Below are 23,213 nucleotides of genomic sequence, written 5' to 3' on the forward strand. Positions count from 1 at the left end.
CAGCCGGATCTTTTAAAAAAAAAAACATATACGTATATTGCGGACTCCCGTTTTCTGTCAGTTTGGAAAAAAAGAACGCACACCCAAGTCATAATTATGAGGTATTGAGATATTGTCATAATTATGATATACTACGAAATATAATTAAGTCATAATTATGATATACTAAGTCATAATTACAATATATTGCCATAACAAAGAGATGCTGTCAAATCTGCTGATATAATGATCACTAGAATGCAATGCATAAACATCCACATGTTTAAAAATCAAACAAGACTTTATTTGGATACACAAAGACTAAAACCAAAAGTTATATGTACTGAATGTTTACAAAGGCTCAGATTTTCCATTTAAAGCCCAAAACCTCCTAGTTGCTGGAAACAAGCCGATAGAAATCTCTCCATTATCAAAACATTGTTTTAACAATGTTTAAAAATAGTTTTGTCACGACTCCCCGCCGCAGTCCCTTTTATGACTCTGACCCAGAGTCAGAAGACATTGTCGCTCGTGAAACACCTCCACAACGCACGTTATTCTTCTTCTGCGGTACAATGTACGCAACCGGATGTGCCAGGACTAGTGCCCGGACCAGGAGGATCCGCTGTTTAGGAGAAATGCTGTTTACGTAACCAGAAGGTTTTTTTTTCAGAGATTTCTTTGAGCCCGAGATTACAATACAACACAGCGTTCTCAGCAGTGGCTGAACTGTTTGTCTCGAACCTTCAGGGCTTCATAATCGAGGTAATGTCGCAGAAACACACCAAAAAACAGCGTTAATTGGAACTTCCGGTTTAGGTCCGCTTTAAGTTATTTTGAATGGACACATTGTCTTTTACTTTGTCTGTTCTTTCTGTCGGTTTCTTTTTTTTCACTACTTGTGTGAAAAATAAAAAAAAAGTTTTCAGTGTTTGTATCAGCGAATGTTACATATTTTCTGAATATGTATTTTAAATGCTCTGTGGATTAGAAACATTTTCATAAAAAATGTTAATCCCTAAAAAATATTTCTGTTGATATATGAATGAAATAAATGATTCAGAAAGATAAAAATACATTAAAAAAATATTGTCCCTGATTTAACTGCACATTCAGTGAGTTTGTGTGGGATCTTTGGAGACTAAGCTTCAGGTGAGAACACAAGTGTCTTCCTCAGAGTGAACCGAACCTCAGGCATCTGCTTTGCTGCACCAGGTGCCCTGGAACCCTCTTTCTGGCTTACTTCATTGTTCACATGGTGGAGGATGGTGGTGAGATCTTCACCCCTAAATCAAACACATTATGCATTTTATTATTATTATTATTATTATTATTATAATATATATATATATATATAAATATATAACCAAATTACATATAAAAAAAAAAATTATAAAAAATAACACTCACCTCAGACAGCCCTCCTTTAATTGTTGACACACAGACTGGATGAACCAGCTCCCATCTACTTTGTGTCTAAATGATGCATGATCCTCAACAGTTGCAATGGCGACCAAAAAATCTGCTTCTTGTGGGATGAACGGTGAAGCAGCATCAGCCTCCAGATCTCCCAGTAACACTCCTCGCTGTAGCTGACCTCCCTGGCAGGCTTGGACCAGGAACACTTTAGGCTTGCCAGAGAGGGCTGATTGATCAGTCGCCTTGAAGGTTCTAGTGATTTGCTTAATGGAGAGAGGCTTCCAGTCAACACCAAAGACAACTTCCTTTTCTCCGTGGCTAAGAATACAGCAGATGAAGGCATCTCCGTGCTTGGGAGCCTGCTGAGGCTCTGCAAATCCAGTGCCGAGCCACTCCTTCACATCAAACTCCTGCAGCTGAGCGAGATCATCCAGAGAAGCAAAGCACCTCAGTGCTCGCTCCATCTGGTCCTGGCTTTGGTTTTTGCACATCAGCACTCTGAAGCGCAGCCAGCTGAACACCTCTGCCAAACACTCTGCAGGACAGTGATTTAAAAACACAAAGCAAACATTTTAATCAACAAAACAGTGTTGTAAATGGTGGTGTAGAGCAGTCTGTTTGGGGACATACCAGCATCTTTGTTGGTTCCACTTCTCACTCTGCCACCCATGAAATTCTCATTGTTTATGATCACACAGAGGCCGACAGGACGGCTCTTCAGCTGGTAACATTCCTCCTAAAAATGATGGAAACAATATTTAAAAAGAACATTAGTAAAGTCTCTTCTTGTTTAAATATGAATAATTACAATCATTCTACAAATATTACCAGAGCAAAAGTTTTTTTTTTAATTATATCATGTTTGCAGAGAACAAAACATTGTTTGTGATTATTTGAGGAAAATAATTAAATAAAGATTACATTTATGAAGCTGTGATATGCTGACTCATACATTATTGTGCATTCTGTGACTCACTCCCAGTGCACCAGGATGAAGTGACTAATTATTCATCTAATCATATAATTTTTTCGGGGCAAATAACAGCCCTAGAAAAGTATTGTTTTTTACTGTGACATTGAAATAATCATATTTATGATGACAGTTCACATAATTTAAAAATAATAGTGTTCATTTTGATATGGAACGATAAATAGTCCACAATATAAATGTATTTATGATGCAAAAACCATACAGAAAACAACTTTTGATAAATCAATATTAAGTGGCGGGTTTGAGACCTCTGCAACCTAAAAGTCACCTGGCCCACTCTGAATATGAAGTATAGTCCTCACCCTCTTTAGCCTCTTGAGTTCCGGTGTCAGAACATCTGAGCAGATCAGAGTGAAACAGAATTACATCTCCTAAAACTCTCAATATGTTATATCTGTCATGCCTGTGCCAAACTCTGTGCTGTGCGATGACATACCGAGTGAACACGCTTGGACAGACGTGGGTAGAAGACAGGTGTCTTTCAGCCGCATGTTCTTCAGCTCTGGGTAAGTTGTCTCAACTTCTTTGTCGGTTTGCAGGAGGTGAAGGAAATCCTGGCAGACAGTCTCTCCTTTGTTCATGATCTTGTCCACGAGCTCGACGACGTGGCCCTCTGTGTCTTCTTTGTTGATGCTCTTAAGGTTGTTGTACTCTCGCCCAGTTATCAGGTTTTTCTCATGGACCTTGTTGAGGATTAGTCTGAAGTCTCCACACAGAGTCATCTGGATGGCTGTTTTGTTTCGCCTCAGAGTGTCTCTTGCTGACATTTTGAATCTGATTTGAAAACAACAACAACATTACTTGAAAGAACATCGGGACAAACCTTATTAGTATACACCACAGTGATACTTTATTTATATCACATGTGTCAAACTCAAGGCCCAGGGGCCAGATGTGGCCCGTCATGTCATTTTATGTGGCCCGCGAGTGATTAAATATCTGAGTTAAATTAGGTCTATGCTGCTTTAAGGCGTGCGTTGACCATAAACTACATTTTCCACAATGCATGGCGATTGTGTTACCAGCAAAGTGACAGCACCGCCACTAGATCGCGTATCATTGTATATGCATCATGCGACAAGTGAAATAAGTAATAATTACAGGAAGTTATTTATCAATATGTTACGGACTACTTACCTTTATTTTACATTATATTTGGTTACATTTATTCTGTATGACACTAGAGCTACTACATGTTAATTACCACGTATTTGAACCATAAGGGAAAGGGATATTCATTTCAAATACATTTTAATATGCTCATTAAATGTGCAGTTTAACATTATAAAGGCGTTCAGTGCAAAAATAAGCAGGGATTCAAGACTGCAGATACTTGTTTCTGTACAGTAAACAACATACTGTAACATCACGTTCTACAGACAGAGGCAACACACTCCTATAGAGATAATGTGAACACGTTTCTACGACAAAAACACATAAAATGACTGCTTTACGAAACAAGTTGTAGCAACGGCTGTAACACAGAGGCTTTGTTTACTTACTATCAGGAAGTAGTCTTCCCGCCACATTGTCCTCGTGCAGTGTGTACACCACCTAGTGGCTATTGGTGGTAACGTAAGAAGCCACCACCAAAGACACTGTTGTGGCGTTGTTTTTCCTACCACTAGCCGCACGGGGGCAGTGGCGACTCTCAACCGCAGCAACACACAAGGGCAAAGAGAAGAAGAAAGTGAACAAATCAGAAAAAGCCACTGTGAAGAGCGCAGGCCTGTTACTGACAGACACACAGATAAAACGTAGGTCCGCGCTGTGTTGAATAAACCACACTGCAAAACCTCGTACAAATATATCTGTTTTTCTGTCAGGAGTTCACACCTGTGTACATACGAGAGGAGTACCATTTAATGGATGTAGCAACTTCCCTGGTGGTCTAGTGGTTAGGATTCGGCGCTCTCACCGCCGCGGCCCGGGTTCGATTCCCGGTCAGGGAACAGCTTTTTCTTTACATACAACGTATGTTGTTTGTGAACATTTTAAATTAAATTAAATATACATAACTGAAATATGCCGAAAAATAACAACAACAAGAAAAATATATAACACATTTAAATAAAACTAAGGGAATAAAAAGTAACAAGAATTTGTTAGAAGCACATAGCCAATGCTGTTTTTCTGTTCCAGGAGGTAGACACAGTTTTGAAATGAGGGTTTGACAAATGTTAACGCTCTACATTTATGAGTAAGAAAGCCTTAGTTTCCTGATGTCCTTTACTCTAGTGACATCATCATGCTTCTTCTTCTTTTTTCACAAATGTCTTTGTCTTTAAACTGAGTGAAAGGACTCACTGAACCATAGTCGGTGTCTACAGAGGGAGGGACAGCAGAAGGTAACAGCACATTATTATCATCATTATTAATTATATTATTATTGTTACAGTTATATAACCATACTTTTTTTGAGTAACATTTGTGTGCCAACAAATTATTCAGAAAATATGAGATATTAGATTATTATTTTTCCCCCCTGTGTTTAAACAGGGTTTTGTAAGAAATTTGTATGTTGTTAAAAGTCACAATGAGAGGAGAAGAAACCCTCTGTGTGTGTATTTGATGCCTTTCCGACTGTCCACTTCTACATGTAAGCGTTTGAAAAGGGGAAGTATAAAAAGGCAGGAAATTATTTAGTTAGTAAGAAGTCAACTTGTCTGCGTTCACTGGCCAAACGCGGCAGAGAATGAGGGATTTTTCATACCTGACACTCCTCTTCCCTCTTTCTGTGTGTGTGTAAACCTCAGGTTGGCTACTATGCTGTGTCTGGTCAGTCCAATATGTTGGATCATCTTCCTGGTTTTGTGGCCTTCACATGGAGGTGGGTAATTTTATTTTTATTTTTATTAAAAAAAAAAAACAAAAAAAAAAACAGATAACCACTAATTCGACATAATCTCAGTGTAATGGATTCCTTTTCCCACCTAACCCAGATGTTTACTCTTTGTTGTTTCTACATTAAACCTAGAACACTATCGCTCAAATTATCACTAACGCCAGGTGATTTTTTACCCGAGATAATAAATACACCCAATAAAAAGTACTTGTCATCAAAATATATCAAAACATGACAATACATGACAAATTTGAGTAGTGTTCTTTTATTTTAAACTGTCATGCCTAACAAAATGAAAGAAAAGCATCATGAGGGGACCATATAAAAATGCTCCAAAATTACTGGAAAATAAGGAATTTGGGAACAAAAAAATTCTAAAAAAAAATAATAATAATGACGATGAAAACTTTGTTTTTCATGAAAATCACACACATTTTTTTTCTTGGGTGAAAACCCGACAATGGTGTTCTAGGGTTAAACACTGAACCATGTGTTCTGCTGTAGGTCTGTGGCTAAATAGTGTGGACAGTGTTGTACAAATACTGTACTTAAATACAGAATTCCCATATCTGTACTTTGTTATTTATATTGCAAGCAACTTGTACTTTTACTCCACTACATTCCTTCTAACTACTGTATATCAATCTTATAAAAAGTGACTTCAAATTCTACCAATGTAATTGGTAATTAAGTAAGATACTTCTAGGTACTTCATACATGACTGATAGTGAATGTTTTCTTTTCACAGTGACAGAGGAGAACAATCAGGATGTCTGCCAGGGGGAACTGTACCTTGATGAGGTGAGGATCACAATTTTCTAACTTCTTCCAAAGCTGCCCAGACCCTCAAGGCCTCACTGTGTAATCATGCACAAGCTAAAGCATTGGTTCTCAAAGTGCGGCCCGGGGGCCAATGGTGGCACGTAAAACGTTTAGGGGCAGCTACACAAAAAGCCTTTGGATTTTGGCACAACTAAAGGTAGCTTGTTAATAGACCTCAGAGCTCAGGATGGAGTGCGAAGAAGTTCAGAGAGGTAAGATGGCTCCAAACCATTAAGAATGTGTACCATTAACCATCAACGCCTTGTAATAAAAAGTGCTCTTTAAATACAGTTTATTACAGAAGTATAACAGAAGTTTGCTGTTTCCCTATTCTGTCCTTGAAACAAAATGTAGCTCTGGGTGAAGACGTCTACAGGCCTGGACGACTATTTAGAGATGACAGCGATAAATGAAACCTTCACCTGCCTCCTTTACCCGACAAATCTACTCAACTGCTCCTGGTCCTTCCTCAGTGAAGAGGAGGACGCTCAGCTTTCTGTCACCATCAGGTCAACTTTAATTACATCACACATAAACACAAAGAATCAGTAAAGAGTGAGTTTTCAAGCTGCTTCGTCTCCGTCTAATTCACGCAGCGTTTGTGGCGACGACGACGACGCAACAGTTCAGGCTCCGATTCATTCGTCCGTGGAGAGAGTCGGATGGAGGACTTTAACTCTGCAGCAGCTCGACAATCTGCATGTGGTGCTTCAGTTTAACATGTCCCTGCATGACCAGTGGAAAGTCTACAGCTACACATACAACAACCAAATGTTGGGTAAGAATCCAGTTTGAGGATTTTTCACTCAAAATGATAACATTGCAATAAAGTGCACAAAAGGGCAACACACTCACTGTTAGTTCTGCAAAAAAATATATTCAAAAATAGTTCCTCTCTGTCTGCACAAATCAGCATGTGACACTGCAGAATTGGTTGTGCACTTGTTTGCAGCTGTGGTCGTGACAGTTGTTTTTGACATACATTTGTCCAAAACCACACATTTGAGCCCTCGCAGTGGTGACGAGGAGAAAAGCTAGGGGGTTACCGAAGTCTTTATTAGAGCCGATCCCATGGGGACCATTAGTGTCTGCAGAAAGTCACGGTCACGCTAGTGCACCTAGCAGTTGTAGAGATATTTCAGTCACGAGTGTGGCAGCGGTTTGACAGCGATAGTTAAAAATAAGGGATTCAGCGACTGAATATCAAATTACAGGGCTTGTTGTGCCCCCGAATAAGATCCCCAAATGTGATCATATTCATCCCCGTGGTCTCAGATGAACAGGAGGAGAATAGATAATGTAATACTCCAAAGAAACTTGTGTATCTGCGTATTACTAAGGAATCTCTTGATTTTTGTTTTTAAAAGTCCAAAATCATCCTGAAAAATCACACCATTCTGTGTCGACCGACACTTGACTTTGCTTCTATGTGATATTCTGCCGGATTATTCTCAGGTTAAATGAATTATGTTGTGTTTGCTGCAGAGTTCCTGCCTCCACCCACAAACGTCTCTGCAACAGTCACAGATGGAAGTCTGGTGGTGAAGTGGGCTCTGCCCCGCAGCCAGTCACCCCCCAAGTGCTTTGAATACCAGCTGGACCTAGGTGATCAGGTATGCAACGATCCAGATTTGTATTACTTCCGCGAAGGAGGATATGCAGTATTTCATGGTTGCAATTGTTTGTCTGTGAGCAGCAGAACTGTTTAATTGTTTCATGACAGGAAGCACTTCGACATTTGCGAGACCAGCTCTCTTACACAGAGCTGAGCGCAGATCCCGCTCGCACCTACAGAGTGAGGATAAGGGCGAGGAAAAGCGATGCATGCATTGGATCGGCTCGGTGGGGAGAATGGAGTCGCACTGTCAGTGAGTCCAGATCATAACGTACAAAACCCCCTTTCCTGAAGATTTAGAGTTAGTTTCTAAAATCTGTAACTGGTTTAATGACTTGAACATTATTTCCAAGAGTTAGAGAATCAAGTTTGCAAGAAATAAGGTCTTAAGTTATTAATATTTTAAATTGTTGGTTAAAAGCCAAAAACAGAAACTGCTGCTGAATGTGCATGATCAAGGAGCCCTCAGGCAGTATTACACTACCGTTCAAAAGTTTGGGGTCACTTAGAAATGTCCTTTTTTTCAATGAATATAACATTAAATGAATGAGAAATACACTCTATACATTGTTAATGTGGTAAACGACTATTCTGGCTGCAAACGCCTGGTTTTTAATGGAATATGTACATAGGTGTATAGAGGCCCATTTCCACTGTTCTAATGGTACATTGTGTTTGCTAATCGCGTTAGAAGGCTATTGGATGATTAGAAAACACTTGTGCAATGATGTTAGCACAGCTGAAAACAGTTTTGCTGGTTCTTTGAAGAAAGCAAATCATTATTTCCAATCATGTCAATGTCTTGACTATATTTTCTATTCATTTTGCAACTCTTTTGATGAATGAAAGTGTGACTTTTAATGGAAAAAACAAAAAAATTGGTTAGGTGACCCCAAACTTGAATGATATATACTTTATTTAAATAAATGTTCAAGTGAAATAACAATATTAGTCGTTACTGTAGTTTTAGAAAGTATAAAAAGTTGTCATATTCACAAGTTGATCTTATTCGATGAATGTCGGAGTCTCATTCTCCAACTCGATGTGTCTGCAGCGGTGGAGCAGCCACTCAGACTCAACACTCTGTTGATGGTCACATTGTCGTTTGGTATACCCATGATCCTCCTGGCCGTGCTGTTGTTGGCGCGACATCAGAGGTGAGGCTTCGTTTTAGCCACAAACCAACAAACAACAAACAGAACAGTTTGACTCGCACAATTATTCATGTTTTACATTGGTCGAATGTTTAGAAACGTACCAAAATGACCACTGGCCCAGAGAATCAACAACAACCCAGAATGCCCTTTGTTTACTTCGACAGAGTACTGGGGCCAAACTGAAAAAAAACCCACAAAAGTAATCTTTCAAGAATAAAGTCGTAATATTAAGAAGTCATAATATTACGAGAAAAAGTTGTAATATTACAAGAAAAAGGTCATAATATTGTGAGAAAAAAAGTTGGAATATTATAAGAAAGAAATTGTAATATTATAAGAAAAAAGTAGTGATTTAAAAAGTCATAATATTAAGAGTAAAAAGTCATAATTTTGTAGAAAAAAGTCATAATATTAAAAAGTCATATTATGAGGTAAAAGTCGCAATATTACAAGAAAAAGGTCATAATATCAGAAATAAATCTTAATATTATGAGAAAAATAAGTCACATTAAAAAGTCATAATATGATGACATAAAAGTCGTAATATTATAAGAAAAAGTCATAATATTAAAAAGTCATAATATTACGAGGTAAAAGGCAAGGTCATAATATCATGAGATAAAAGTTGTAATATTATGAGAACATTTTTTTATATTAAAAAGTCATGATTATGAGTAAAAACTATAAGATTCTAAATCAAAAATGCAACTTCTCCACATTCCTCATCTTGACACAGGTTGCAGCCGATCATCATTATAATTATGACTTTATTCTCATTATATATATACATATATATATATATATATGTATAAATGTTTTCAGTTTGGCCCTAAGGATGTTAAGTTGAGTGATGCAGGGGCGTAAATATATACATATATACTGTATAACATTTAGATAATCTTGTTCACACACACACTGCAGTGGAAACAGAAGTCAAATCAGACAGGGAGCAAGGTTCCAACTGCATTGTTAGATCACCAGTTCACAGTGGCACATAATACTCACTCACAGCGGTTCATAAACAGAGCTCGTCACAGACTTCCTGCAATTTGACACATCTACATCGACTTCCTTAAGACGAAGCGTCTGCGTGTCTGTTTCAGGCTCTCCGCTGTTCTGTTTCCTCCGATTCCACGCCCTCCGCCCAAGTACACGTATTTCCTGGAAAAAAATGACATATTCAGTGTAAGTACACACCCATTCTGTCACACACGCACACACACATGCACACACAAAGGCCATCAAATCCTCAAAAACAAAAGGTGCCAGCGTTTTTGCTTCTGTGTGTGTTTTCTTGTGGTTCCAGTTCCCTTACCCGGCCCTGCCATCCAAGATAGAGGAGGAGATCACACATGTGGAAGTCACAGAGGAGAACCCAGACTTTTAAAAGCATGACGAGGACAAATCTGTAAAACCTCTGCAGAGAGCACTTCTGACTCTGTGTGTGTGCGTCGGAAATGTTTTTTTCAATGTTCAAACATTGAAAAAAAAAAAAAGAAGAAAAAATAGCACTTCTCTTGGCCTGAACTGTGAACCGAGTGTTTCTTGCATGTGAAATAAAGTGGAGTGATATATTGTTATTTACTCTTTAAAGGGACACTGTGTAGTATTTATGGGTTTATATAACCCAAAATACACTTTTTATACATATAATGTGCTCCTGCGTTGTCTAGTCGCTGTATAATATTCTTTGTTTCATTTTCGTAGTGTTTCAAAAAGTCATGTAAAATAACATGGTCGTGGGCCGTGGTTGCATAGCCACTGTTAGCAGCGAGACGCCATGTTTCTACCGGAGCCTGTAAGGACAAACGCGAGAGAACAAATCAAGCGTCTCTTTACTTGTAGCGGAAGTCCCGCCTCCTCTCTCTCCGCTTCGTCTGCTACGGCCGCGGTAGCTCGCCCTCTCTCTCGCCTCACGAACCTCATCTGCTGACACGGAGAAAGACGACGAGGACGACATTTGACTGGCTGAGGACACCGTAGCGCTCAGGGAAGGGAGGGGGTGAGCAGAGCAGCAGTTCTTTGTTGTAAATTTCAGCCTCTCCTCTAGATGGCACTATAAACTACTTACTTCACCTTTAAATAAACACAAGTCATTAATTCATCCTTTATTTGTACAGTGTGTCAGAGTGGCCACAGTTTACAGTCTCTGTTAGAGCCGCTCAATGTACACAAGATAACATAAAAGAGCATTTATAGACAAACAGCATACTCATAAACTGCATATATAAACATGAGTATCAGACAAGTCGATCACAATATAATGGGATGAAATCATGAGTTTAATGAGAAGAAAAACTCTCCTGTGTTGTGAAGCTGTGGCACACAGTTAGCTGTGGTTAAAGGTGCATTATGTAATAAATCTAAAGCAACTGGCCATAAAAACCTCCTAATATGTCACAGAGACTCAGGAATAATGTTCATATAACAAACTGAACTCACCAGCAACAACAGTACAGACAAAATATTTGCATTAAAGAAAATATTTTGCAGACTGCGAATCATGTTTTGGCATGTGTCTACCAATCATTGCAGTCAGTAGAGTCTCAGCTGCCGAGCAACCAGTTATGTCAGAAAATGAAACCTAAACTTTGAAGAATTTGAATGTAGTAACCGTTTTTGGCCACATTCTTACATATGGCACCTTTAACATAACATGCGTCAGATGTGAGTCATGGACAAAGTGCTGCGACCACTTGAATTTGTCCAGCAACAGCATTATTGCTCAGAGTGCGTGTGATGAGATTGAGATGAGATGAAATCTCTCTGCAGATTCAGCTGAAATCACAACGACATCTTGGGATTTAAATGTGCCCGCCAATGCGACGTGAGGTAACTGTTGTTCGGGGGGGATTCCGCAACTGAGAGGAAGGATCTCTGAGAAACTCTGTGTTTCCTGAGTCTGGCAGGGTGATTCACACAAAGAAACCTCAACAACCTAAAGTGAAATTAAATTGGAAACAAGTGTTTGTGGGTGACAAGGCCCTCAAAGGTGCGTTCAAAGAGTGTGCGAAAGGAAAAAGATGATGATGAAAGGGAACAATCGGAGCGGATACGACAGGGTGAACAGCTCAAAGTAGGCCGATGCATGAGATGACTACGCTATTGATTGATTTTATTATTAATAATAATAATAATAATAATAATAATAATAATAATAATAATAATAATAATACAGCAGACGTTATCCAGATCCTTGTGTGATGTTCTCCATGTTTCAGTCAGTCTTCAGTTTGTCCACCTGATGAACACACAGGTCAGGTGTTGCTGCTGCTGCTGCTGTTCATTTCCATGTAGGCAAAGTCTGGAGGAAACAGTCGAGACTGCGTTAGAGTTCACTAAGTAGCTCGTGTGTCACCAAAGCAGACATTTCCTACCGCACTGTGTGTACAGACACACAATGACTGTGTGCACAGACACACAATGACGTGTGCCTGCGCCACTTTGTGCACCAAGTCATAGGTCACATAACACACACACAAAAAAACGTTTGAAAAACAAGAGGACACATATTAAAAGAACAAGAAATTGCTTATCATCGTGAAATGACTGCATACTGCCCTCTTAAAAAGAGTAATTAAAGGACCAGTGTGTGACATTTTGGAGGGTTTACTAGCACAAGTATGGGACCAGTGTGTGTGTGTGTGTGTGTGTGTGTGTGTGTGATACCTCGTCCAGAGCTGATGGACTGTAGCTGTGGTGCTCTGATCAGTGGATCTGTGAGGGGCACGATTCTGGCGTCAGAACCCGCTCTGTAGCTCTCGATCAGTGTTTCCAGAGTCGTGAACCTCTGCAGCCCCTCTGCGTTCTAAAACCACATACACACACACACACAGAAAAAAACCCCATGAAGTCCTTACTTGTACTGCACGTATTTTTGCAGCATGCAACGCAGTTGTTTGCCCACCTGGAGAAACCAGCCGTCTGCAGCGTGTATGAGCCTGTAGGTGAGTACAAACGGTGCTTTCCTGCAAATAAACAGAGTGATGATTTGCACTGTGTGTGTGTGTGTGTGTGTGTGTACATGTTCCAATCCAGTGATTCAATCTGGAGAAGACAGTGTGTGAGCCTGGAGCAGAGGATGACTAAGTGATTACAGTTTGTCTTTCAACGTACTCGAGGTGAATGAAGTTACAACACGTCTTTATGCAGAATTCTGATTCAGTTGGTCTGAAGTTCCTCTAATGTGTAAGAGAAGACACTTGTTTGTATATGTTTATGTTGTTTTTTCCCCCCCGGCAACAATCTTGTAAGAATAACACAGCTTAAAAAAAAACGCACAACTGTTTTCGTAAAAATTACGTAAAATGTTCTCAATTAATCGATGAACTGTTTGGCCCATAAAATGTCGGAAAACGTTGATCAGTGTTTGTCAAAAATGGAAATGACCATGTTCTCGAATGTCTTGTTTTGTCCACAAAACCAAAAATGATTCAGTTTTTAATGATTTCTTAGTTATGTGGAGCAAAGAAATGAAGAAAATATTCACATTTAACCCTTTAAGGTTCTACTCAACCATTTGGTCGACCACACTTTAAGTCACTACATCTCATTGAAAAATGCATCAAGCTGAATTCACTAACACTGAATAGATGTCACTTGTTCTGAATGTTGTACTTTATAAATTATGCAAACAAGGTTTATTTATTTAAAAAAATTATATATATATATATATATATATATATATATATATATATATATATATATATATATATATATATATATATATAGTCGTTATTGTTATCATAAGAAAAAAAAGAAGAAAAAAAAATGCTAATAAATTATTTTTCCTTTGCTAAAACAATCAGAAATCTCGTTTTAATAATGAAAAAATCTTCAAACCGATTATGGATTATCAAAAAAGTTGACAATTAATTAAGTAATCAATTAATAATCGATAAATTGTTTCAGCTCTAAGTATTTTTAATCCAATAGCAATATGACAAATGTTCAAATCAATATTTGCTGACATCATGTCATATAATTTTTAATAATAATAATAATAATAATTTAAAATGGTTTCCCCTTAATTGAAATCACTATTTTATCATTGGACATTTATTGTGATAGTAAATTATTTGAAAATATTTATCATGGTGATATGTTTTAAACTTCATTCTATAAATATGTTCTGTCATGTCAACAAAGAATAAAAGTGTCAGGAGTAAACCACAGAACAAGAAAACAACACCAGTGCCCTTAAAAATTAACAAAATGACAAAATATATAATCAGAGAAGTAAGAAATGGTGTCTATATAACCATATTTCACATACATTCTCCAGCTCACCTCACACACAGACAATAACCTCCCGGCATGGTCTCGCTGTCTCTCAGCAAAAAGCTGCCGTCATGTCCAAACCTGGCCAGCAGCCTCTCCGTGACCTCATGTCCGATTCTCCCGTAGTAAATAGACTGGACCTGCATCCCCTCTCGCTCCATGTTCACCTCTGAGGCAGCTGCCCGTGTGAGTGCAGTCAGGTGATGATGTCGCAGGCTGAAGCAGCAGACGAGGCCATGAACAGGGCTCAGTGTGGCAGGAAAAGGTTTTTTCTTTCTTGGGGTTTTCACACTTTTCTGTCAGGCCGCTGCAGCTCACTCTGTGCAACCTAAATGATGATTGGTGAAAAGTTATAGTATTTGTTCTGTGTTGTTGTCCTTTCTTACATTAGTACACACACACACACACACACACACACACACACACACACACACACACACACACACACACACACACACACACACACACACACACACACACACACACACACACATTCTTGTACTTGCTGCATACTTGTGAAGGTATCATTTTGCTGACAAATATCTACTTCATGAATGACATCTATAAAGAACTACTGGCTGCAGTACCATAAAATGTCTGCAGGTGGAGCCCCAGAGAAAAAAAGTGTGTCAAACACCAGGGTTGGAAAACGGGTTTTTGTACCAAATTGAGGACCTCTGTTAAAAACAAAGTATAGCATGTTTACAACCTAAGGAAGTGATTTCAATGAAAACAAAGTGAGGACCGGCCAAAAATGGCCTCACTTCGTGAAAATGACCTCACTTTGTTGGTTAAAAACCCTCACTGGTCCTTAGTATGCCACAAGTACAAGAACACACACGCACGCAGTAAAACATAAAAAGACTACAACTACGTATCAGTCCCTATCAAAACAATCAGTTTTATTTTGAAATCCTGTGACACATCCATCATAAATGTTATTATTTCAACGTCTTTGGACTTAGGTATAATAGAGGCACAGCACAGCACAGCAGAGCCAGCTGTCCACCATCATCTGAAGGACACAGGACTCGTTCTGGCCAGAAAAGACAGATCATTTGAAAAATTGGAGTGAAAAAAACTACGTTAACCTGGATAAACCAGCCATGAGGTTCAAAACTCACACTGGTTGAGGAAGTCACAAAACTAGAGGTTTTGCTGCCCTCTGTTGGTGGAAGGATACCACATTTTTTCCAGCTCTGAGCTGAGTAATAATGTGGTACATGGGATTTATGGAGGATGTAAATCAGGAGCATACATTTTTAATTTGATCTCCATTGAGCCGGACCAGTAAAATAATATAATAAGAACCTATAAACAGCAATATCTCCAAATGTTTCCCTTTTGTTTTACATTTAATTAAGAATCTTTTTTTTTTTTTTTTACAAAACGTATTACAAACAACTTGAAATTTCTTGAGAAAAATGAGTGCAATTTTCAACAACATTATGTAAAAGTTAACCATTTACACAGGTGCATAACAACTGACAGATCACAGTGGATATTTGAAACCATTGGGTTAGACAGGCCTGGTGTAAATGCCAACATAACATGAAAGGAAGGAGGAATTTTTCACAAGAATTGGTATTGGAAAAATAGGAAAAAACGATAATATTTCATCAAAACTCAGTCCTGCATGAATGTGAAAAAGGTGTAATTAAAATCTGAAGGAGCTGCCGTGAGGCTTCATGTGCCACACACACACACACACAGCTAATAATTATTTATATAGCTATAATTTTCTCGATTAATGGAGTACTTGGTCAGACAATGTTGAAAAAAGTCTTGTTTTATCCACAAAACCAAAAAGATTCAGTTTGTAAACCGGAAGATATTCACGTTTACGACGCGGAAAACTCTGAAATACTGTTTTAATACGATTATCAAAAAAGTTGACGTTGAGATAGTGTTCAATAAGCTCCTTGTTCTCCTCGTTTCACCTCGTCTTGTCTTTGTTATTCTCTGTCCTGCAGGGAGTTGATGGTCTGAAGCTCTGCAGAAAACCTTTCACCCAAATCTCTGTTGGCCTGCAAGAAACCACTCAGCCTCTTCAGCGGCTCAGAGTCCTGACAGAGACACACAGAGAGAGTCAGTTTGAATCCAGTGACACAGATATGTGTATATGGACTGTTGTTTGCTCGACACACACCTTTACCTTCATATTCTCATCATCATCATCGTCATCTTGCAGCAACTCCTGCAGCTTTTCTTGTAGCAGCTCAGCTTCCCATTGGCCGATTAAATCACCGCTGCTCGCCATTTCGTTGACGATATGAACCACGTCTTTGTCCGCATTAACAGAGTCCACTTTGTCCAAGCCGGAGACGCACACCGACAAATCAACTGTCAGCATCTGTACGCACAATATGCACATTGGATGCATAACAACACCAACACAATCACACAATCACACACACACACACACACAAACGAACCGCTCACCTCGTCTATGTCTCGGCCAACTCTGTCCATCTGTGGCATGTGACTGAACTGCTGTATGAAGCGTTTCAGAGACGTCTGGTAATGTTTCATCCATTCATCCTCCACATGCAGCTCACATGAATGCATCAACTCGTTCCTGTGCCGGATCACCTGGTAACACACGCACGCATGCACACACGCACACCAGTTCCATTAGTTTGAGTGTTGTTGTTGTTTTCAATAATTAAAATGGGCTTTTCTGATTTTTCAGCGTCTTAAATTGTGAATATTTTCTGGTTTCTTTGCTCCACATGACAAAGAAATCCTTCAAAATTATTATAATTTTTGGTTTATGGAGCGAACAAGTACTCGTTTAACCGATGACATAATCAAAAGATGAATCGATTATGACAATAATACAATAATCATGAGTTGCAGCCGTATTAGAGATTGTTTGAAAGAAAAACCTGAATTCAAAAATCTCAGGTTGAGTTAAATATTAAAGGTGCCATATGTAAGAATGTGGCCAAAAACAGTTACTACATTCAAATTCAAAATACAGAGGTCTTTTAGGTTCTCGTTTTCTGACGTAACTGACAGCCCGTGGTTGCTCGTCAGCTGAGACTCTACTGACTGCAATGATTGGTAGACAGTGGTAGGTGGCGCCACATGCCAAAACATGATTTCAAAACATAAAAATTATTTGCAGTCTGCAAAATATTTTTTTTAATGCAAATATTTTGTCTGCACTGTTGTTGTTGGTGAGTTCAGTTTGTTATATGAACATTAATCATGAGTCTCTGTGACATATTAGGAGGATTTTATGGCCAGTTGCTTTAGATTTATTACATAATGCACCTTAAAGGAACACAAGTGATATTTTAATCTCCTGAGCCTAAGAATAGTCTGAAACATAAACTAATACATGTGTCAACCTTCACCTCATATGTATTTGAATTCTCATTTTAACCAATGTGTTTTTGTTTGTTTGATTGTTTTTACCTCTCTCACACATTTCGTATCCACAGACTGGAAACAGTCACAGAAGTTGATGAGGTTGAGCAGAGCGGAAGCATCGCACTGATGCGCTCCCTTCACTTTCCCCTGACCTCGAGGCATGTAGGCCTACAGAGAGACACTTTATCATGACATGATTACAATCATTAACACAAAAACTACAAAACACAGCATGTGTCATTGCTCCGATTATGAACTATGGTGAGATTTAGGTTAATCATTGACTTACTGTGACACTCACACACACCTCATGTGATTTCCCACAAGGTGTGCGTGTGTGTGTGTGTGTGTGTGTGTGTGTGTGTGTAGTTACCTTGGCCACTTCCCAGTAGTCTGTCGTCCACTGTGGAGGGACACAGTTGTCCCAGTAGACAGACGCCCCTGGTTGTCTGTGATGTCTCAGGATGACCGTCTGCCACTCAGTGCACACTCTGCATGCCATGGACAACTACACACACACACACGCACGCACACGCACGCACACGCACAGGCAGGCACGCACACACACACACACACACACACACACAAAAGTGAGGAGTATTCTGTCAGAAAGTCAGTTTGAGCCTTTGAGCTCGGGAAGGTGCTACAGCGTTACCCTGGCAACCAAAAGTGTATACAAAAAAAATAATAAGCAATATGTGTTCTTTAAGTTTTTAATCCACAGCTGAAGTAAAGAGCTGTTTTTAAATGTAATTTAACCCCGTCTCTGTCATTTCCTGTGCAAATGTTCACCTTTGTGGACAATAAAGTTCTATTCTATCCCAAACCTTAGCCACAATTTAAATATTAACCTTTAATTTACCACAGTTTACCAAACCTGGAAATGATGATGTTCTCTAATGTTCTTGTTTTGTCCACAAACCAAAATGCAGAGGTTGGAAAGTCATGAATGACATTTACTCGCGTTGCTGTAATTGAGTAGGTTTTTTTTAGGTGTACTTTGACCTATTTTAACTGTATTTACGTGTTTTCTTTGGTCAGCACTTTAATTTGTAAAGGTTTACCTTTAATTAAAAACAATTCTTGTTTAAAAAAAAGTAACAAAGTAACTTTTGCTACTTTTTTTCCCCTTTAACTTGAGTACATTTTATACCAGTACTTATACGTTATCAAAATAGTGGTACTTTCACTTGAGTATTACAGTACTCTTCCCACCTCTACCTCTCTATGACTCAGTTTTAATGATTTCTTTGTCACGTGGAGCAGAGAAACCATTCGCATTTAAGAAGCTGAAAAATCAGAAAACTTCAGAAATCAATTTAGTTGACGATTAACCCGAATATTGGTTGTATAAATGATCCAAATCAGATTTTTCAAAGTTGAACCCAGACTCTCACCCTATTCCCTCTGGGTCTACACGCAGCAGTGTGACACTGTCTCTGCAGCACAGGGTTGTGGAGGAGCAGATCTCTGTGGAAAGTTCTCATGTGTTTGCTGGTGACAGGATGCAGAGCTCCCTTCAGGATGAGCAGACATCGTCCAGCTTTCAGCCAGTTCTTATAGCCGCTGTCGTTCAGACGAGCCACCAGCTCCTCACTCGGCATCTCTGCTGCTCTGACTTCCTGTTAACAATAACAATGAGAACTACTAAGCCGCATGCGCGCGCATGTCCCAACGTGATCCTGTTACGCAGCTCCACCCACTCAGCGCAACTAACAAAGGCCACATGATGGCGCTGTCGGCTTATAATAAAATGACTTCTTTTTTTTAACACTTATGAAATTTTGCCAATGAGATAACGCTTCAAAAACACCTTAGACACATATTCCAAACAAATAATGCCTTTAAAGTAATTTTTTTTTTTTAAGAAGAAAGACCAGGATATAATGGAATACATTAAGAAGATGTGTGATGAATTAAAAAAAAAATTAAAAATACCACAAGTGCTCTTGCTCACTCCTCTCGCCCTCATGCATCAAAACCTCTAATGGTTTATGGATTATGGGTTTGGTTTGGGGTTAGCACTGAACGTGGGCCTCATATTTGGCCAACATGGTCCATCAGGGGCACACAGTCATGGAATAGGCTACCAGACCATGTCAGAAACTGTGACACCTATTCAACATTTAAAATTGCACTGAAACAATGGTTGAATACTAACCAGACATGCACTCACAGTTAGATTATTCACTTTTTTTGTAATGTCTGGTGATTTATGTAACAATGGATGAAAAGGAGCTATTGTGCTAACTCCGGCATACTTACATTGTTGCTCTATGCTGACATGTTGATGATGAATATGCATTGTCCTAATTCAAATAAATAAATAAATATACTACAGTACACAGACACAGCTGTCAACATCTCTGCCATATTGTATTGGTCGTGGCAAGGTCAAATAGAAGTCAACTGGAAGTAACATTTGTTTCTGGATGAAAAAACAACAACATTAATGCTGATGTGTGTCGTGGATGTGAAAGGTGCTGGAGGTGAGTTTGATTCCCTTTTCTCGATCTGATGAATCTTGTTCGTCTAACTTGCACAAAAAAAACAAAAACACATCCTCCATGCACTCTCTTACTCTCTCTCTCTCTCTCTCTCCGCTTGTTCTCCTTGTTTTTGCAGCTCATCAGTTTTATCTTTAGACAGACGAGGGTCTTCTGTGGTGGAGGATACAGCCGGAGGAGAGTGGGATTCCTCATCTAGAGCCAACTTTTTCCACTGCTTAGTGAGAAAGAAACTCCCTTCACACACACATGCACACACACACACACATGCACACACACACACACATGCACACACACATCTTCTCTGCTTGTTCTAAATGTTCTGCTTTTTTATAATCAGTATTGCCTTTAGACTGGCATGGGTCTTTGTGGTGGAGAGTGCTGCAGAAGGAAAGCAGAAATCCTCTTTGTGATCCTCCTGTTGAAGTGGGGAGATCTCAGTCTTCAGCCTTGCATGAGATAAAAAAATCCCTCCTCCACAGAGACTCTCCCCACTTGTTCTTCTTTTTGTGCAGCTCACTCTAACATAATAGATCTCATTAATAATCGTTATAAATAAAACATTTTCAAATCACTCCACGACTAAAAGTTACTTAGTTACTTTTTTAACAAGGTTGAGGTTCTTACTTGCAAAAAGGACAAGGGACACAAATCTCACATGAATTATTTTTAGGCAAACCTTTACAAATGATGTGTTGACAAAATAAAACATGGGTCAAAGGTCACAAATGCTTTAACTTCCTCACTCACTCAGGGACCTTAATTAGCGCCAATTCACCTGTCCTCATCATTCACCTGTCCTCATCATTCGTTTGTCCCCATCGTTCACCTCTCTTCATCATTCATATTTCCTCATCATTCACTTGTCCTCATCGTTTAACCGTCCCCATCGTTCACCTCTCTTCATCATTCACATGTCCTCATCATTCACATGTCCTCATCATTCACTTGTCCTCATCAATCAACTGTCCCCATCGTTCACCTCTCTTCATCATTCACATGTCCTCATCATTCACATGTCCTCATCATTCACTTGTCCTCATCATTCAACTGTCCCCATCATTCACTTGTCCTCATCGTTCACATGTCCTCATCGTTCACATGTCCTCATCGTTCACATGTCCTCATCATTCACGTCCTCATCATTAACCTCATTCACACGTCCTCATCCTTCACCTGTCCTCATCATTCACTTGTCCTCATCATTCAACTGTCCCCATCGTTCACCTCTCTTCATCATTCATATGTCCTCATCATTCACTTGTCCTCATCGTTTAACTGTCCCCATCGTTCACCTCTCTTCATCATTCACGTCCTCATCATTCACATGTCCTCATCATTCACTTGTCCTCATCAATCAACTGTCCCCATCGTTCACCTCTCTTCATCATTCACATGTCCTAATCATTCACATGTCATCATCGTTCACATGTCCTCATCGTTCACTTGTCCTCATCGTTCACCTGTCCTCATCGTTCACCTGTCCTCATCGTTCACCTGTCCTCATTGTTCACCTGTCCTCATCATTCACTTGTCCTCATTGTTTCACCTGTCCTCATCATTCACCTGTCCTCATCATTCACCTGTCCTCATCATTCACCTGTCCTCATCATTCACTGCCAAACAGAATTAAAACAAACAAACAAAAACATACATAAGTAAAAGTATTACATTTTTCAAAATTACAAGTAAACAAAAAACCTCCTCGATTACAGTAATGTGAGTAAATGTACTCCTTTACTGTTCACCTCTGTGCAATCCACTCCAACTATGTATCAGTTCCTCATTAAAAGCCTTTACTGCATACTTTTAAACGATGATGACGTGGTATTTTATATAGTTTTACTTAAGTCTTTTTGTTTAAGTCCAAGAAGTGCGAGACAAACAAAAAGGAAAATGTAAATGAAAAGAGTCACTGTATTTAATAGCCTGTGTGTGTTTAACCTCTTTCATTGATTCTCTTCTGTCCAGTGCAGGATTCTGCTGCTGAAAAGTGAGCAGAGTTAAGTCATCATTCTCTTTTTTTCCTTAATAAGACCGAAAGATCTGCTGTTCAAGACGAGAAATGCAGCTGAAATATGCAAAAGAAGACGAAGAAGACGAAGAAAAAAAGGATTCCCATTAAATACGTATTACATTACATGTGAAATGAAAAGATTATGAAAATGAAAAGACATTTATGTTGTATCAAATAATTCCATCTTCACATGAAAATTTAATTAGTCTTTTAGGATGCACAGAGAAAAACAAATATCCCTCTATCTTTGTAATTGGATCTCTGAGGACGATAGTTAAAGTAGATTAGACACCCTGGAGTGAGTGAGCAAGTGTGCGTGTTCCTGTATTTGTCGCCTCTTTGGGACCTTTTTTCTGGGGTAAACGCTGACCTTGTCGGGACCGGTGTAGTCCTCATGGAGACCAAAACCTGGTTCTAATGAGGCAAGGAACTGATTATGTTAAGCTCGAATTGTGGTTCGGTTAAGATTAGAGGTCATGGTTAAGGTTAGAGGTCACACTTTGTTTAGACTTTTACAAATGAATGGAAGTCAATGCAGTGTGTGTGTGTGTGTGTGTTCTTTTAGTTTTTAGTTGTGAGGACCAAAAATCATATAAGCCATATGAAGTGAGGACATTTTGGCTGATCCTCATATGTTTAAAGTGTTTTTTTTGGGGGGGGGGGGGGGGGGGGCTGGTTGTCTATGAGTGTTCTTACTGTGAATGAAGCACAAACGTGTGTGTGTGTGTGTGTGTGTGTGTGTGTAAAATTAGCCTTGTTCACCAATGACTGTGTTGTGTCGCGGGGAAACAACCATATTAATGTGAGTGTGCGCATGTGTGTGCTCATAGGTATGCAGATAAATACAAATATGCATTTGTGTGTGTGTGTGTGTGTGTGTGTGTGTGTGTGTGTGTGTGTGTGTGTGTGTGCCCACAATCGCAGCAGGGTGTTTTTTTTTTAAGCAAAGGAGATCAAAGAGACATTAGTATTCTGAAATAAATCATATGCTCAGGCCTCAGTGTGCGGGTCCCCAAACACACACACACACACACACACACACACACACACACACACACACACACACACACACACACACACACACACACACACACACACACACACACACCCCCCCCCCCACACACACACACACACACGCACACACGCACACACGCACGCACACACACACACACACACACACGCACACACACACACACACACCAG

The 23,213-nt window shown here is 39.3% G+C and overlaps 3 protein-coding genes across 3 annotated transcripts; 1 reads left to right on the forward strand and 2 right to left on the reverse strand.

The window, feature by feature from the left end:
* Nucleotides 1-1,120: 1,120 nt before the first annotated feature.
* Nucleotides 1,121-3,156, reverse strand: LOC310926768 (caspase-8-like; the record flags this gene model as incomplete). Its single annotated transcript, XM_083888956.1, has 5 exons — nucleotides 1,121-1,265; nucleotides 1,390-1,933; nucleotides 2,029-2,134; nucleotides 2,692-2,726; nucleotides 2,826-3,156. 5 exons carry the CDS (start codon nucleotides 3,154-3,156, stop codon nucleotides 1,121-1,123), a joined length of 1,161 nt encoding a protein of 386 aa, XP_083745082.1.
* Nucleotides 3,157-6,452: 3,296 nt separating this feature from the next.
* On the forward strand, nucleotides 6,453-10,359 carry LOC310926769 (interleukin-5 receptor subunit alpha-like; the record flags this gene model as incomplete). Its single annotated transcript, XM_083888957.1, has 7 exons — nucleotides 6,453-6,565; nucleotides 6,653-6,834; nucleotides 7,542-7,669; nucleotides 7,780-7,924; nucleotides 8,726-8,828; nucleotides 9,932-10,013; nucleotides 10,135-10,359. The coding sequence occupies 7 exons, from the start codon at nucleotides 6,453-6,455 to the stop codon at nucleotides 10,213-10,215; spliced, it is 834 nt and encodes a 277-aa protein (XP_083745083.1). The 3' UTR covers nucleotides 10,216-10,359.
* Nucleotides 10,360-15,972: 5,613 nt separating this feature from the next.
* Nucleotides 15,973-19,098, reverse strand: LOC310927838 (uncharacterized protein CXorf38). The gene is made up of 6 exons (XM_083890242.1): nucleotides 18,884-19,098; nucleotides 17,860-17,994; nucleotides 17,532-17,654; nucleotides 16,551-16,700; nucleotides 16,264-16,461; nucleotides 15,973-16,174 (listed from the first exon to the last, which is right to left on the reverse strand). The coding sequence occupies exons 1-6, from the start codon at nucleotides 19,088-19,090 to the stop codon at nucleotides 16,064-16,066; spliced, it is 924 nt and encodes a 307-aa protein (XP_083746368.1). The 5' UTR covers nucleotides 19,091-19,098; the 3' UTR covers nucleotides 15,973-16,063.
* Between the last annotated feature and the right edge of the window lie 4,115 nt (nucleotides 19,099-23,213).

This window comes from Microchirus variegatus (assembly GCF_963457635.1).
Source record: "Microchirus variegatus genome assembly, chromosome: 5".
Lineage (NCBI taxonomy): Eukaryota > Metazoa > Chordata > Actinopteri > Pleuronectiformes > Soleidae > Microchirus > Microchirus variegatus.

Bases quoted from the DNA above. Each gene is read 5' to 3' on its own strand.
- LOC310927838 (XM_083890242.1), bottom strand. From the start codon at position 19,090: ATGCCGAGTGAGGAGCTGGTGGCTCGTCTGAACGACAGCGGCTATAAG. The intron at 16,462-16,550 runs GTGAGCGGTTCG...TTGTGCGTACAG, and splicing joins TTGGCCGAGACATAGACGAG to ATGCTGACAGTTGATTTGTC. The intron at 16,175-16,263 runs GTAAAGGTGTGT...TGTCTCTGTCAG, and splicing joins ATGATGATGAGAATATGAAG to GACTCTGAGCCGCTGAAGAG.